At 38.8% G+C, this 18491-nt stretch overlaps 1 protein-coding gene across 5 annotated transcripts in view; it reads right to left on the bottom strand.

The window, feature by feature from the left end:
* The window catches only part of PTPRZ1 (protein tyrosine phosphatase receptor type Z1), a 139305-nt gene that overhangs the window by 82458 nt on the left and 38356 nt on the right, over nt 1-18491 (bottom strand). For all 5 annotated transcript variants that reach the window (XM_065837906.2, XM_065837924.2, XM_065837915.2 and 2 more), the window contains exon 2: nt 15946-16011. In XM_065837906.2, the coding sequence (XP_065693978.2) occupies nt 15946-16011 (66 nt within the window). The remainder of the gene's footprint in view (nt 1-15945; nt 16012-18491) is intronic.

The following is an 18491-nucleotide window of genomic DNA, read 5'->3' as shown; positions in this document are numbered from 1 at the left end:
CATAGGAGCCTACAATGTTGGAGTCTGTAAGCTGCAGACTTTGGAGTGTGTAAGATGGAGAGTGCAAAGAGGTGAAAAGAAATTTGAATGTATTTCAAATGCACTTTATAATGGAAAAGTATTCTTTGATGGTATATTTAATTTCACTTTAACTAATTAATAGAAGTGGATGCTTCCTTTGAAAACAACAAAAAAGTGATACTTGAGCCTGATGAACATGATACAATACACTGACGGAGAGATATACAGCTCTGTTCCTCATATACACCAACACTTCTGTGCTCTGCTTCCAGAGAAGAAACCAATGATTTCTGAAAACTAGAATAGCCCCTTCATGGGCTACAGAAAGATGTCAGAGGGAAAAGGAAAAATGTTTGGGAAGTGACAGAGACATTTTTTTTCCTGACTGCATCTCTGTCTTCAAATCAGCCAAGTGCACAAACCTGTAAATTGTAGTGTCCTCGGTTTCCAATAACCTCAAGAGACTGCTTAGCTAGAATCAGGTCCTAAATATGTGTATTATTATACCTTAGGTTAAAAGACCATCTACTTAAATGTACTCCTATAATGTGCCAGTTTATTATAAAAGCATGCACAAAACGTATACAATTATGTGATTGCTCTGGACTGCCCAGAAAAAAGAAAGTGCTTTGAAGAACACATACGAAAGGGTGATGAGGATATGCAGGTGCAGGCTTGACATTTTAAAAAGGGATTACAACTGTTTTTTCTAGATCTGCTATTGTTGAGTTGGTTTTGTTTGTAACTATTCCATCTCTAGGCATATACCCTGGCTCCATTATGCAGTATGATTATGACACATGAAAGAAACCTAACATTATCCTCCCAGGGACATAGATTCATCATACAACACTGTGCTGTCACCTCTGGGAATATTGTAAGGAACTCATCAGCCAGGCAGAAATCAAAGAAGTGCTACAGGAAGGAAAATGATTCACCAAAGAAATGCGTGAGCACCAATGATGCACTGTGCTGCTTGAAGGAAGCTGTGGAGGTATTCTGAGACAGCATGCTGGTAGAAGATGATTTTACATATTATCACATTAATGGAGAACGCAAATGGCAGGACAAATATCGAGTGTTCACTAGAAACCATTAGTTGGGTGAACCGGTGATGCTGTGCTACTGTGTTGCTATGGCAGGCCCGCGAAAGGCTCCATGAAACAACAAACAGGCTCTGCTCATCCACGCTGTGCACACAAATACAGAGGAGGCTAAAAGCAGCACAAATGCAGAATATCTGCCCCTCAGGCTGCTCCAACAGGCATGTCAACAGGTTACAGCTGCTGATGGTCCAGCTGGTCAGAGCTGCTCAGCAGCACGGGAGTGCAAGCGCTGGTAGTCCCCAGTGCTGTGCCAGAAAGCTTTTCCCTCAGACAGAAGCAATGAGCATGCATGACTGCAGGCTTGCAGTAGTCCAAGAGACAGAAATTGAATTCAATTCAATCTCAAATTGTCTGCAATAAATGTCCAAAAGAAGCAAAACACTAATGTCTAGGCAAAGCGAATGAGTTTGGATTTCAAAATGGGATCCAAAAGCTTTTGACAAAACTCACAAAAAATTATGAACTTAAGAGTTACAAGAAATCTTCTATGTCAAATATGAGTTGCGGATGCAAATCAGACAAGCCCTAGAAACAAGTCTGAGTGGCTTAAGAAGTTATTGCCCTCACATAGAAGTTTCTGTCCCATTGGATCCTACTGTATTTCCAGTCAAAATAATCACAGTAGTCTAAATCACCCAGATGGCATTAAATTAATTCATCACATATTTTACATCAGGGTGGAGTGAAGAGCTTGCCTAAGAAACACTTGCACTAGACAGAAATTGAGTTTTTAAAATAAAAGCCACCTCATCCTTTCAGGTTCCAGATCTAAAATGAGGACATATAAGGACTTTCAGAGAAAAGACCGACATTTTTTCTTTTCCAAAAAGAGAAGTTACACATTTTTCTGGGTCTCCTTATAAAAAATAAATTTTCGTCTGCAATATTCCCTGTGGTCCTTCCTCCCTCAGCCTCAAACAGTGAAAAATCGGGAAGCGAACTGACATAGAGAATAATATTTTTAGACAAACAGCTGATGATTAAAAAAGCAGTAGAGGACTGAAAATCTGTGGAATTTCAGGAATGGTTAGTAGTATTCTCTTTGTCTACGCAACAACACATAGACTAGTTGCTGCCTTAACGATGATTAAATAAGGTCTTAAGTTGCTCCAAAGCATCACAGATGTATAAGACCGAAAAGTCACCTGAGTCCTTTCCTTCATTACAGGATCAAGTATAATTAGACTATCCCTCTCACTAACGCTTGTCTTTTCCATTTTTCCATTTTTTTGAAAGAGCTTCAATGAGAGGGATTCCACAGCCTTCCTGAGCAACCTGAATTCAGCTATTCTTATAGTTAGTTTTTTCTAATATTGCATATAGACCTTCTCTTCTGCAAATTAAACTGGTTCACACTTGTCACTTCTGTTGCATGAAGAGCAACTGATCATTTTATAACCATTTTTAAGAATTTGAGGACTATTATCATAACTCCCTTTCCTACATCAACTTATTTCCCTCAGTTTTTTCCAAGGTGTTTGGGCTTGCTTAGACCCCCATCACTCTTTTTGCTTCTTCTCTGGAACTTCTTTCAATCTGCCACTGTCTTTCCTACAAGTGTGCAGCCCAAGGACAAATACAGAAGCACAGCTGAGACCTTCCTAGTGACAAGTAGAGCAGAATAATTGCCTCCCATGCCTTATACATCATTCCTGTTAATTCACCTCAAAATGGAATTGCCTTTTATGCAACAACAGCATATTGTTAATTCAGATGCAATTATAGCTAACTGTCATGTAACCACCTAACCAGACAGTCCCCATTTTACGTCTATATGCTTGATTTCTTTCCTCATTGGAATATTTTGTGCTTACTGTTACTATTGTTTTGACAAATTCTATTTGATTGATTTCAGAACTTTTCTCCAATTCATCAAGCTCGTTTTGAATTCTGGTTATGTGACCCAAAATTCTTGCAACTTCCAGCATGGTGTCCTCCATGAATTTGCAAATGGCCTTCTCTTTCTTCTGTCATTGGAGATATTAGTGAAAATACTGAAGAACATCACATCCAGGAAGCAGCTTTGTTGGATAGATCTTGATAAGCTCTATGAAATTACTTTATATTTTCACTTTATCACTAATTTTGTAAAACTCTCCATCATTCTTGGTTGTGCAGAAAAAGCTATACTTGCATGCATTAATTTGGATTCCAGTACTACCACAGACTGAAACAATAGCTCTGTAAAGTGTAAACTGAGCCATTCATCTTGGTGAGATATTAAATATGAAGTTTCAGGACAATTAAATGTCAACATTAATTTTCACTGATGATCAACTTTGTAGAATCAAGCTAATACGCTTGTGATTTCTCTTATTATGTAAAATAACAAGGCATCTGCACAGGGACAGCTAATTGCTGTTGGGTATTAGAGAGTGATTCCTCACCTAATTGCCAAACACTCCTAGTTTTGCCATGATAATTTTTCCAATAGTTTAATAATTTTTACACACTGAAAGTAGAATAAATCTTCACAAAGCACTTCTGACTATTTTTGCTACCCACTCTATGCATTTAAATTTTGTTTAGAAATATACTCCACTGTTAATGTGATATAAATTGGTCATAACTGTAAGGTAGGTCTGATTTGAAGTTCAATTTTAACTTATGGGATATCTTTTCACTGATTTCAGCTGGCTTTAGTTCAGCTGTTTAGACTAAGCTTTGAAATTTGAATACAGATAATTAGGTGCGGTTGTAAAATTTAGGACTTAGACAGCAATAATTAAAATGTTATTTACACAGGATTTTATCAAAATGGGATCTATCTGCTGATGATAGCATTATAAAGCTGCTAACTCAGTATTAAAGACCACAAATCATTGCAATTTAATGATGCTTGAACAGGACATAAACTTTCAACAAAAGTGATATTTCGCCTCGTATACAGAACACTGCATAAGCCAACTTCCTTATATTGGCTCATGCTTATAAAGTTTATGAAGTTAAAGCAAGGCTGAATTTGTCTGCAGAATATGAATGAGAACATAGCCAGCTGTTTAGCTGGCATCCAAGTTCAGAAATCATGGGAGATACAAAGAGGGCAAGAGCGAAAGAAGGAAGGAATGGAAGTCTGAAAACCTGGAAATTTTGTAATTGTGCTGAATAGATCAGTAAATACTCAAAATTGTTACGACAGTATCTAACAAGTCAGTACGTTCACTTGTTTAGTAAATGTGAGAGAAGGAGAAAACTAGTAAAAAGCAGTAAATGGGAGGTACCAGGCGGTGTATGTGTGCAGGAAATGCTGGAGTTTCTGAGTTCTGCCAGTTCGACCTACTGATGACATGATGTGTGAAGACATGCCATCATAAGGAGGTCCAGTATAGCATACGGGTAAAAGAGCTCACCTTGAGAACTCAAGTAGTAAAAACTGCACGAAATTCAACAATGCAATTTGTAAGATCGTAAATGTAGAGACCACTAGTGGGAGGGTTTGTTACTAATCAGAATTTCCCATAGGAAAAACACAAGAGCAGAGGTGAACCAGACCATGTCTGACAGACTAGAGGACTGTAGACAGCATGATGGAAAGACGAGTGTGTTATGAAGCTCTAACCAAACAACTCCTAGAAAAGACAAGACAGTATTAATGTCTCTATAGAAAGTTCTGGGGACAGCTCATCTGAGATAAGTGCATGAGATGCTGGTCATCCACGCTGAAGACAAAATAATTTTAGCTGAACTATGGGTGAGCAGAAAAAGACAGCACAATGATTAAAAGGGGACAAGAGACTCAACTATCGTGGTTTAATTTAAAAAACACACAGGAGAGAGATATCAGTGCAGGCAAACATTTGCAACAGAAAACAACTCTCCAAAAACAAATAAACAAACCAGTTCTATCAGAAGCACCAGAGGACCTTGATGGCCTGCTAATAGAGCTGGCTTGGAAATCCAGGCAACGTTTGAAAGTCAAGAGTGAGTTTCTGAGATAGCCTTTCAGTGGAACTATGAAGCACAACATCACAACTACTTTTAAAACAGAGTTTGATTAATTTTATCCAAGGGTTAGATGGCATGATTGTCTTTAACAGCAGGGTGTTGGAGTTCAGGAGTCCCTATCTGGTCCCAATGAGAAAAACCTGAACCGTTCAATGAAAGGAACTTATTCACACTAGAAAATCGTGACTTCATTCACAGGGGCTAAAGCTTAGCACCTGGGAGAAGAATATTTTGTTTCTATGAAACATCAAGGAGACAGACTAAAGTACACTGTAGTTCAGAGTTCCTTTCTGTGTCATCAATGAATCTGGTACAACGTGTTTTCAGTCTACCTTACTATTTGTTGAAGAGAACATGACCAACTTAACCTGAAACAAGCAACTGGAACAGAACTTACTGGTAGGTTGTTATTTGGAACCAAGGCATTTATTCATGTTTATGTTTGAAATATGGCTATGAAGTGAACAATATATTTTAGAGACAACAATATGACTCAGTTGCATGGGATTTCAAAGTGAGTTTTTAAATCTGTTGGCATTTTAAAAAGGAATTTGGTACTTCAGCTACAAATCTGTCAACAGGTTGCTAGCTACAAACCTGAGGTTTAAAAAATAACGTTTTCCGATGGCTGGATGCAGGATGTACTTTATTGACTTTCACACCAGGAAGCCATACAAAAGAAAAGCCTTTTTGCCAATAAAAACGTTTCAGATTGATTAATAAGTTATGAGGGAATACAAAACATCTTCAAATCTTTTTATAGAAGGTAGTCAATGAATACAGCACAGTGTAAATCTCACTGTTCTTCATCAGCATTTACATTTATGAACTGACCTCTCGAGTTGGCAAGCTCACCAGCAGATTTATCTAAAGATACACCAACATTCTCACAAGTGGAGGGACAACGAAAATATTCTTAGTTGATTGATGGTTTTCTGGTACCAAATCGGGGACGATCTTATACAGAGTATGCACTATTTAACTGTGACACAGCAGGTAAGTGCCTTCCTTCATCGTATGTTCCTACAAGATGTGCAGTGGGTGTGCTGGCTTTTGTGCACCCTGGTAGGGATGCCAGCTGAGCGCACCATGGTAACCACGCTGGAGAGTGTCCCTGACATTTAGGAAAAGGCGGCTGGGAGAGCTGGCAAGATAGTCAAGGAAACACTCAGCCAGCTCTTTCTCCATTAATTACTCAGGAGGAGAAAGGGCTTCTCTTGGAAACACAGGAGATAAAGTAGCAAACTGACAGTTACTCCGTGCAGCCATTAATGAATGTCAGAGAGAAGTAGGCAACAAAACACTGGACAATCATCTGATGGTGGGAAAAAGAAGAGTTTTATAATGCAAAAGGGAAACAAGTCATAGCTACGTCATAAGAGAGGAAATAAGCCAGTATGACAAAAAGTATCAAATGGAATGGGTAGGAAGTGAGGTAAAGGGATTGAGCAAGAAGAAGCAGAAGTCACCCAGAAAAGCTCTTATTAGCACATGCTTTGCAGCTTCTCTGGACAAAACAAATGACTTCAAATGGAACTTTGGATGTTTGATCAAGCCACTGCAACAGATTCTCATCAGCTCCTTTCATGCAGAGGAGAATGAGTATTGTTCTAATTTTGATCAGGTACACATGGTATCGTCACATTAGGACTGGCAGATGTACAGATCTCCTGGTGGTTACATCTGTTGGTAAAGATGAGTGATGATAATGTACTGAATTTGTTTGAAGTTGGGTACTTAAAGCTGATAAAAATGAATGCTTGCACTAGTTCAAGTATGTGTCTCCTCCTCAAGAAAACATGTTATGTATTGTCTATTGCCTGTTTGTGCTGTTCACCTTCAATCTGTTCTGGATACTTCAAAAGCAGGTAAAATACAGATTAATGTGCTAGGGCTCCTATTTAGAGAGCTCTGTTCAGACATACTAGAGCCCTACTGTAAAACTAGCTTTCATAAGGATGTGTTTCAATAATAATAAAAAAGCCCCTCTCCATGCTTATAAGTTTTCCCTGACCAGCACTCCAGCCACGAATATTTGCTTTCCTGAAAACCAACAGGAAAAATATAGCTGAAAAAAAAAGGTTGATCATACTGTACAGCACATGTAAGAAGTGTTCAGAACATGTACAAGCAGGCAGAAAATCCACTATATTCTGAAATAGGAAAAAAGTATTTATGAACCATTTACCAAATATTATTAAATACTCCAGTAACAGTATTTTTTCAGTTTTTCCCTTTCAGTTACTCAGGCAGGGTAATGCAAGGTGGGTTTTTTGTTGTTGTGTGCTTGTTTTTGCCATTAACTTAATAAAAACAATTGTCAGTCTATGACTATGCACCCAAGCCCTGAGTTGATTCCTTACACAGCTAGGGAAACACCAGAATTTTGAAAACAAACTTCCAAGTCCTTACAATTAAATTATTCTTCTTCCTCTTTTCCAGCATTCAACACATTGTCCCTCTCTTTGCCTTTTTATTTTTAATATCTTCATTTTTGTAACTGCCTTTTAAAAATATCTCCAGTTAACACAGTTTTCATCAGACAAAGCTCACTCAGAGAGGAACACCACATTCAGGGGGAAAACAGCTTAGCTCTGAATGCAGCATCTATGATAAAGGATGGAAGAAGCCAATCAATTGTTTCTGTGGCTCCTAAAATAGGAGCCAGGCAATACCAGATCAAGCTATAGTTTAATTTCTCATAAAGAAAGCTCATGGAAGAGAGCAGAAAGAGGCCACCACAGGATGCATATGGAGTTTGTTCCAAGCACAATTATTGAAGCATAGCAAGAACTAGTTAAATATTTATGCAGCTAGATGCCCTGACCTGGCTTTTCACAAAAAGGACTTCGTGCATCTTTCACAGCGAACAGAGATGCTCAGAACTGAACTTCTGCGATTCTGGCAATCAAATAATGGAGGGAACAGTTCAGCTGATATATCTCACAGATGCACAGTGCCACAGCCATTTTCCAGTTATAGACTTTGACAGCTTTCAGCCAGACTTTCTCCACAAGAAGCGATGACTCCGAATGTGGAAGAGTGGCTTCATATGCACCACAATTGTAGAAAGAAGGCAAAGGGAAGAACGGCTGTGAAATTCAAGGACAAGTCCAGGGGCACAGAGTCTTAATTTGGAATCATATACTTTGTTTGGGATGTATTATAAGCCGCTTTTCAACATGCCCACTATGTCTTCAGGGTGGTGTTGAAAGCTTGCTACCCTGGTAGAGAAACCAGGCACAGACTTACTTGGGAAAACTTTGTAGAATGGATCTCCCCATTGTAAATAATAAACTGCAAAACAATCCTGTTTGATCCAGGTTTCTTAGAACTGCGCTAATGTGCCTGTAATGATGCTGTATCTAAGCCAAGTGTATAAAATAAATACCACATATCACCCCTCAGAAACTCTTGACAGAAAGTATTCTGTGTACAAATAAAAATGATTTCTGCCCCGTGCTAATTTACGTTCCTTGTCATGAATTAGTACCACTTAACAGCAAACTTGCAGACTGAACTAGCGTTTGCTGACACCCACACAACCTCCTGGCCTACGTGTAAGTCAGCAGGTAGAAAGAAATGCAATGACTATGCTAATGCTCACAAGAGAGCATGGGGTCCAGCCACCAAGCTATGAACTGGGCTGGCTCCAACATGCAGCTGAAGATAATAGCAGCTTATTTTTACCTCTGACATGAGAAGGCGACATTCTTTACACATGGCAGGGGCAGACCTATGGAACTGGAAGTGCCATTTCTACAAGGTAATTTTAGAAAGTCAGGATTTTTTCAGTGGTTTAGATTTTTTTTTTTCCCCCCAGCAAATGCTGATTCATCTAAAAAAAGAGCTGACGGCCTTTCCTCATTTCTCAATTTCAAAAGTTTTGGAAGAATTATTATTTTGTGGGAAAAAGTCACATTATAAGAACAGGAAACGGGATTCCAAAGTACAACCTGAAAAGGTGGTTTAAGTTCATTTACAGTAATTTGCAGTCACTTAGCATTCAAAATTTAGAAACTGAAACAGTATGTGCTGCTGCTTCCATGCTCTGCTTAACTAAGTCATGAACACCTGAAAAATACCAAGCACACATCCCTTACTGAGCTTGCAGTGGTTGTGGCTCCAGGAGTACCTGAGCCTACCCGAGAGCTTTCTGCTGTCAAAGGGGGAGGCCACGCTGCTCCTGCCCCCTCCCTTCTCAGGATCCTTCCTCTTCCCCTTCATCTTCCTTCTCTCTCCTGCTTCCAGCCATGCAGGCTTGTCTAACATTACGTTTTGGAGGACTGCTTTAACCCTTACTGACCCATGGAAAAACTATCCAGAAGGGTTTGTTTTCTACTGAATTTAGGAGTTACAGCAAGGTTGTGAATGGCTTCAAATTTGTGAATACGTTGCACAGAATTAGTCATTGCCCTTATTCCAGTACATTAGCAAACTGTGCATCCTGAAATGAATGGAATTAGCAAAAAAAACCCCAAATTGTTATAAATACAGTGGAATAGCCTTCGAGCAAAAATGTTCGTAAGAAAGTCCTAAACAAATAGACTGTAGCAGGTGAGTAAAGCCAGGCCTTCTGTAAACATAAGCAACGAGAGAATTATTCGCTGGGCTCTAAACTTCACAAATCCGTAAATCATATAGATGTGGAGGTGATGATGATCTCAAAGTAATGAACTGTGCATTTTGTAAGCAAGTAGTCCTCAAGACCATATCCTTCCCGCCGCAGCACAGATTGAATGCACTTGAAAATGAGAAACCATTCAGTAGTATATACATGAGGATACTTTTATGATCATTTTGAAGGGCAAAGAGGCTTAACCAGAGGCTGCAGTCTACTGTGAGATATCCACAATCTGTTCTTTTCATTTTACTTTGGTGTATTCCCAAAGACAGCACTCCTAAAACGCATTTAATTTCCAAACACATTTACTTAATGGGGTAGTCTCTACATCTTTCTGACCCCTGGTCAGACCTTATCAAAACAGCAGTGCCACACTATGCAAATACCTCACACTTTGATTTCTATACTTCAGAAATGAACCCTCCTGTGTTTTAATAATCTAGTTGATGCTCAGAATAAGATGCTGTGCATTTTCTGGAAATGACCCAGCTGTTTCCTTTGTTTATAGCATTTAAGGAGTGAAATGGTGGAATTAAAAGCTCTTATCAGAGCTCCTCATCAGGAAAGTCAGGCAAACAGACAACTTAAAACTTTATTGACAGAAAAATGCTATAATTTTACCACTGAGGAGCCAAATATGAATATCAACATGTGGTCCTTTATACCTGTGCTACAAGCATCCAACTTTGAAAGGTCCTTGAACATGGGGTCCAATCCTCCTACCTCCTTTTCGTAACAGTTTTCCACTCAGTTTATCCTACAAATATTGGCTGAATCAAAGCTAAATAAATTCCACTTTGCTGCTAGCAGCCCTCTACTGCTCAAAGATCAGCTTCCCTACTTGAAAAGAAAGGATGTTTGAAACAGGCTCCTCTGAACCATTTCACTTCATATGTATTCAAAAGTCTGATCGCAAATCTACTGAATAGATATCTTATTTGTGTTGAATAACATACTTTGTGGTGTTGATTCAGTACACTGCGATATCTTAAAAGGGATTTCTCTACGGCCAGAGGTGCCAGCAATAGCTTCCCACTCGAGGATACCTTGTCTCTTTGATGTGAACAGATGCATAACACTGTAATTTCTGTGGCTGAATCATCAGCCTTCCCCAAACCATAATAATGTCGTAGGCTTTTTAATTAATGAGCCTGCGAATTTATGACAAAACACTGAAACCATGAGTGACTGTGTGATCTGGGAGTCCTAAATACATGTAATGAGCTATCATACAAGAAAAGGGATGACAGCCCCTGAAACATAAGGTCTAGTAAAAAATAAAAGATCCTGTGCAGAGCTGTTGTTACATAAGTTAATAAAAGAATGCATGTTATTTTGATTCTTATGCTGCAGCCTTTACAGAAGGAACCCACAGGCCCCAAGAGTACAGGCTTTTCTTTATTACTCATAACAGACACAACACATCAGTCATGATTATACTCGGTGAATATAAAACACAAAATGAGTTTTTTCACAGGCGATGATAGAAAGACCAGACCTTCTCACAAAGTTTTGCTGATTCTGCCATGGTCATCAGCTAGCAAGGAAAAACGTGAACTTAATTTGGCATGCATCATCTGTCCAGAGCACGGTTTTATCCATCCAGTGAAGGCAGAAGGTTTCATCAGCTTTTGGCCAGGGCTTTCCTGGAGACATTCTGGTTTGGTCCGGTAGAATCACAGAATGTTAGAGACTGGAAGGGACCTCGAAAGATCATCTAGTCCAATCCCCCTGCTGGAGCAGGAGCACCTAGATGAGGTTACAAAGGAAGGCGTCCAGGCGGGTTTTGAATGTCTCCAGAGAAGGAGACTTCACAACCCCCCTGGGCAGCCTGTTCCAGTGTTCTGGCACCCTCACTGAGAAGAAGTTTCTTCTCAAATTTAAGTGGAACCTCCTGTGTTCCAGTTTGAACCCATTACCCCTTGTCTTACCACTGGTTGTCACTGAGAAGAGCCTGGTTCCATCCTCATGACACTCACCTTTACATATTTATAATCATTAATGAGGTCACCCCTCAGTCTCCTCCAAACTAAAGAGACCCAGCTTCCTCAGCCTTTCCTCATAGGGAGATGCTCCACTCCCTTAATCATCTTTGTTGCCCTGCACTGGACTCTCTCCAGCAGTTCCCTGTCCTTCTGGAACTGAGGGGCCCAGAACTGTCATTAAGTCAGTCAGTTCAGCAGGCAGCTCTCAGATCCCACGTCCAGCAGGCTCCTGAGGATGCCTCCTGCTCTCCCAGACGGCCCGAATGTCAGGATTTGTGTCACAAAATGGCTCCTCTGTCACACTCCACCATGGCCTGCAACGGAGGAGCCAGACCCTGCGCCTCTGCCTCTCCCTGCCCTGCTCCCAAGAGGCCATGTTCACAAGTCGTAGTAAGTGAAATTGCAGTTGGGCAAATGAAAACATATCTTCAAAATGACAGTGGAACACACTGCCCAGGCTGCAGCACCTCCCTCGTCAGAGATTTTCAAGACTCTGCTGGACAAGGTCTGAACAACCTGCTTCAGCTTTGAAGCTCGCTCCACTTTGAGCAGGGCATTGGGATCAGATGATCTCCAAGGGCCCCTTCAAACATAAATTATTCTATGATTCTGTGATTCATCATTCTTCCTCCCAGAGAAAAATGAAATATGATCCACATTCTGCTTGCAAACAACAAAATCGTCCTTTGAATACCCAGAGACCCAACAGTTTATAATAAAATCACTCTTTGCTCAAGATCAGAGTTGCCAGTATTTATAAGGCAACTGTGTATCAGCATATCACATAATGAATGACAGCACAAACTGAATTTAATACCCCTGAATGATGAGACAAAAAAGACTGAACTGGCTGTGGTTTCATTTACATAGTAAATTCAATTTTTAAAACCCCCAGCTTTTGTAATTCCTGGAATGCTGTCTATAATTTCTTGCCTTTAGCAGAATTCAGTCTGATTTTGCCCCTAAACCACGTAACATGTTTGTTGTGAACCGGGACCCAAATCCCAAGAGTAAAAACCTCCACAGAAAGAAATGTCACTGGAAAAAGAAAAATATCCATTGTAGGATCATTTGATAATTCTACATGTGAACATTCAGACATGGAGTTTTCAGAGACTACTATGAAATAGTCATTTTAAAAACAAAACAAAATAACAACCAGGAAACAGCACTATATAATTCCTTCTGACAAAACCAATACAGATAAAGCAAGCATCAATAAAAATTTATCTTTCATCTGTATGATAAAAAAATAATTGAAACTCATATTGCTCGCTTTATGGTTTGAAATGAGATTGCCTAACCTTAGTGGTGTAGCTAGATAATGTCTAAATGATCTTTGATCATTAATTAGTATGTAATTGATTTGAGGAAATGAACTTTCTCTGTACATTTGTTTTTTCTACAAAAATATGGTTGGATTCACTTTCAGTATATGACATAATTTAAAAACACTCATGATGTCATCAAAATTTTACTTCTGTCACTGTTTTAAGGAAAAATACAATGAATGGCTGCTAAAATAAAGTAATTTTACTAGCAAACTAGTTTCAGGAACCACTTATTCCTGAAAAAATTGGATGCATCTGTAATGCATGCTTGCACTTTCCACTTCTTTAACACTGTATTTGTTTACGCAAATACATGCGAAGTCAGGACATGAAAAAATAAATTAATGCTTGCAAACGCATGATTTGTCTATGGCTTAAAGCAGAATCCTTGGAAACACTACAAAATGTTTCCAGTAACATTTATGCCTTCATTAGACATTTATCCAAGAGTCAAAATCCAGTGATGAGTCACATAGCTTACAGTATGTGAAACTGCTTTATTATGAATCTTCCAACTTCAGAAATTACATTATTTCAGCAGGTAAATTCAAGTTATTTCTCTAGTTCCATTTTATTTTCATCTCACAGCACCATCCCAGTAAAGGAGCATACTGATCCACTGTGGCTAATGTATCTGAAATTTCTCATTTGATCTAGAGAATGACATCTGCTCAAACTCTGATTAGTTTACCAAGGCAGTCAGAATTTTCTTAGTTACGGTGGATTAAACTCTATGGTTCCAGGATTCCAAGGCACACTCCTAACACTTCATTGGTACACAGAGGCTAATTTTTCAGGTCTTTCAGTGAGAAGGTTGCAAGACAGAAAAAGATAACTGTGAGGAAAGGATGAACTGACAAAGCACAGGTCATCTATTCAGAAATGTGCATGTTAGTCTGTGTCTCAAGATCATAAGTCTGAGCTAGGTATAGCAGACAGACATATGGAACATTATATTGTTTGGCCCAGGAATAAAATTATGAGGTTAGAATAAACAAATAAATTTTAATAAATGAATGAGATAAAAATCCATCTGTCTCAGCCTCTAGACTGCTGTGCCTCCAACACACAATGTTAAAATTTGTAATTTTTGTTCACATTCAGAAGACTGTTGTTTTAAACAAAAGCTGAACTTGTGCATTCCTTTCATGCTCTGAACCAATTCCATTGTATTTCAGGAAAGCACTACACACAACACAGCTCTGATACAGCTGCCATCCCGAGACACTGAGAACCTGATTTACATGTAGCACCCCAAAAAAGATTTTAAAAATCCATGTCTGACCACGCATGGAGACAGCTGTGTCATGAGTGCTGGGGGAGACAGAGCACGTGTGGCAGAGGAGCTGGCAAACCAGCAGGAGCAGTAGGATGCGGGAGCAGGAGGCTATTGCACCAGGATGCTGCCAGGCAAGGCACATGCACATGTAACCTCCAGGCACATGTAACCTCATCTAAGTGTTCCTGCTCTGGCAGGGCAATTGGATTGGACGATCTTTTGAGGTCCCTTCCAATCCCTAACATTCTGTGATTCTGTGATTCTGCTACTGAGCAGTGCTCCTCTAAAATCTGGCCACCTTATTCACCTGACTACATAGGTCTGAACAGGGAAAAAGGCTTTGCTAACTAGGACAGAGCACATGAGCTGACCACATGAAGGTATTTCACATGTTAAGAGAGAGAACCAACAGGTCTGGATCCCCCAGCTCGAAGAGTCTGTGCTGTTTTGCCATCCAAAACATTCAGCAAACATGACCTGTGGCTGCTGCAGCAGCTGTACAGCGGGTGGGTGCTCTGTGCAGGGTAGGGAAATACTCCAATATCTGATGCAAAACCCATTCGCTATTCTTTAAAGTAAACTCATAAATTGCCTTCTGGTCACCTGTAATCCTGGAGGCTTATCCCTGTATTCCCCTAACTGCAATATTGAAAAATGGATGGATTTTGAACATGAAATATTGTATTGATTGATCTTATGCTTGGATTTTGCAGAGTTTTCATTATAAATCTCATTTTGAGGGGTTTATGACTAGCCTGTTTCAATTCTCTCTAGACTCAAAACTTGCTAGATATGTTTTACCCTGAAAGATAAAAACTGTCGCAAAAATGAGAAAGCGAGTGAGAGAAAGAAAAAGAATGCTATAATTTTCTTTAACTACAGGAATATATTTTGAATGAAATACATGAAACACTGAAATTTGACAGTCCTTATTTCTTTTTGTAAACTAGTGTTTTTTGAAATGTAAGACTCTATGAACACCCTCAGGAAGTCACTTCTTACATTCTGGATAACATATAATTTAGGACAAAATTGCCTTCTCAATATTACTGAAAGTAATAATTCTTCTGACTTTTACAGAAAAACCTAGGAGACAAATTGTGAATTTTCCATAGTCCTTCTGTGATGAGGCAAAGGTCGTGCAGAATTTAAGGGTATACCTTTTTTACTTACGCAAATCAGGATGCTCGAATGACTGATTTCTCAGGAGAGTCAGGGTGAGAGCTGGAGAGGATGCTCAGGTGCTCAGAAGCAAAGTTCAGGCGCAGTGAATGGGTATGTTCTTAGCAACATAACATGCTCTGCCTTGTTTCAGCCTGTCTGCTTTCTAAACTTGCCAGAACAGTAATATTCAGACGATAAAAGAATACCTAACAATTTATTGGCCCAGCCTTCATCAGGTTAGTCAGATCTTAGTGTTAAGGTTTTAAGGATAAGGACTTTTTCTTTCCGAAAGTAACAGATGCAGGAAATTAAAACAGTCTCTCCTGTTGTAATGTTCTTGAAATTTTTCAGACTTAATTTCTGAATTTCTTACTTGAGTAACTGTGTAGGCATATGAAAAGTGGTATACAGACACAATAGGTTCTTAAAATTATAATGAACATGAAAATAACGAAGTGAAATAAGTTATTTAATAGACAGTTTTGCTTACCTGTGTATGACCAATCGATCTCTTCAATCAGTTTCCGCTGTTGTCTATAGTATCCATACACCAAATCTGCAAAATAGGAATGAATTTACAATAAAAAACCCAGAGGACTAAAGGAATATGAAGTGTAGACGGCACACTCTCCTCTAACAAGATAATCACTGTTTTGATTACTGATTAATTATTTACTGTGTCCTTATAGTGGACCGTGAATGGCAAGTATTGGTTAAACCGAATATAAATACCATCAACACTGTAGCACAAAAGGACAAACAAAGCAAACAGAAGTGCTTTTCAGTTTATCTGAATGTAATTCGTTATTCAAGTTTTAACTTAAGACATACCTGCACTGGTAGGATTTATGGCTTATTCTCCCCAAACTTTATTCCACTCAGTTTTCTTTCTTTATGTTCAGATTATGTCTATTTTCTCTATGTTCCACCCAGTTTTTTATTTTCTATCATTTCCCTTTCTTTCTTCCTTTCAATTTTTCATCACACCCTTTTCATCACACCCTTTTAAAATTAATACAACTCCCCCTTGAAGAAACCATCTTCTGTGTTGTCCTTTTAGAAAGACCCAATCTAGATTATTTGGAAGTCAATGTGAGTTAAACTTTTGCTTCAGTGTGGTCAGAACTTTAAAGATTTTCTCCAATTTCATACTACTGATACCACTTAAAGATAGTGAGCACAATATTCTAAAATGTCATTTCACTGGGTATCATAGGCAACATTACAGCTGAAGCATGTGAAGTTACTTGTATATCCATAAACTTTATGGAGAGAGAAGGCTAGATATTAGATATGTTTTAATGACATTATATGTCTCTACAGACACATATCTACCTGTATAAATATTCATTGATTTATTCTGACTACTGCATAACCTTCAGCACTATCCTTTTTATGCCAGTACAACTCTAGCAACACTACTGATGTGTGCAAATAGAAGACCGTTCCCCCAATACTTATTCATATATGTAAACTGCAGATACAGGGTTTCTGAGACTCTCATTTTGAGAGTCATAATGTTAACTAGCTTCATTAAATACTGCTCTAGAGAAACACAATATAATCTATATAAGAACTAATTGCATATGAGCACATGGAACACACATATGGATTGCTTTCTTGAGAAAGCGCCATAGAATTCTGCTCACATTCTGCAATAAATACAATTTAGTGGAACACTTCCACAACATTCATCTCTTTAATGCAGAGAAGTAAGTAGTGCTGATTACAGGATGTTAAATCATAATTGCTATTTGCAAGGTTAGAAATGTTCTGTGTATTATAATGACTTTCTGCCATGTATCTTAAGTCCATACACTTTAATAACTCCATCAGGACTTCTGTTTCCTCCATGAAATTGTGATTGCCCTTAAATGTTTTTCTCTTCCCTTTCTCCCTCCCCATCAAACAAAAACAACCTTTGCAACACTTTGCAACATTCACTCATGACTAAAATTTTTACAAAAAGATCAAACCTTACATGTAAGTAATTGCACTGAAAAGGGATTTACATGCACCAGCATTGTCGTTGGACTAAATTTTCAAGTCAATGTGCATTGTGCTTGCTTCTTTAATTAATTATGTAAAAGAAAGCTGTTTAAGTTCTGATTCACAGGTGTTAGTTGCCGTCTCCAGTTTCCTCCTTTATCTATTGTCCTCCTAATTGTTACTTCAAACAATCAGTTGAGCATTCATATGCTAAATAAGCAGGGTTTGGGCGTGAGAGTGTCCCACCACTTTTTAAATTCCACATGGAGGTCTGATGGACAAGGAGTGATAGCTTCAATGAACAAGAAAAAAAGAGGCAAGGTTCACTTTTTTGGTGCATTACACACTTATAGACCCAGTAAATCTTATGTAAAGTCTTTATAAATGCCAGGAGACCTTAGGAGTTCATACATCTCCTTTCCTCTGCTATTCACCTATTGTGCTCCCACGGCCCCTTCACAGTACACTCACAGCCAGCGCCTTCTCACATCTGCAGGGATTGTCAGCAGTCTTGCCTCTTTCTACTATAAATATGCAGCAAAATTGAGGAAGGAAAGCAAATTTCATTCAGGGAAGGAAGCGAGTGAAGAATCACAGCTACCATAGGTGTCAGAGCGTGCATGCGTGTACGAGGACCAGTGAATGCAGAAATTCTTCCCTCCACCTACTTGTGCAAACTGCCCTGGCAAAACAGAACAATGTGTTCTCTAAAACATTGCTGTGCAAACTGCCAGTGTTGACCACGTAACTGTACAGAGACCTGCTGGAGGGAAATTATTTTAATTTTTATTTATTTTATTTTGAATTAACAAACTGACATCCCTTTTGCTTACGGTATATGACAGCAGGCGCTTCTGTTTATATAGTGTATTTAAATTCCTTGCATTTAATTTAAATTAATATAGTAATAAGGAGAATATTTTCACAAAAGGGAAGTCAAAACTGATGTCAAATTTGTGGTTTTATACGCAAGTCTGTAATATTGATATTTGCACTTGATCAGCTTGACAGTCAGCATGACTCCTGTGACACTGACTGACGTCCCCA

The sequence above is a fragment of the Patagioenas fasciata genome, chromosome 1 (assembly GCF_037038585.1).
Source record: "Patagioenas fasciata isolate bPatFas1 chromosome 1, bPatFas1.hap1, whole genome shotgun sequence".
Taxonomy (NCBI): Eukaryota; Metazoa; Chordata; class Aves; order Columbiformes; family Columbidae; genus Patagioenas; species Patagioenas fasciata.
This window is presented reverse-complemented; position numbering and strand designations above follow the sequence as displayed.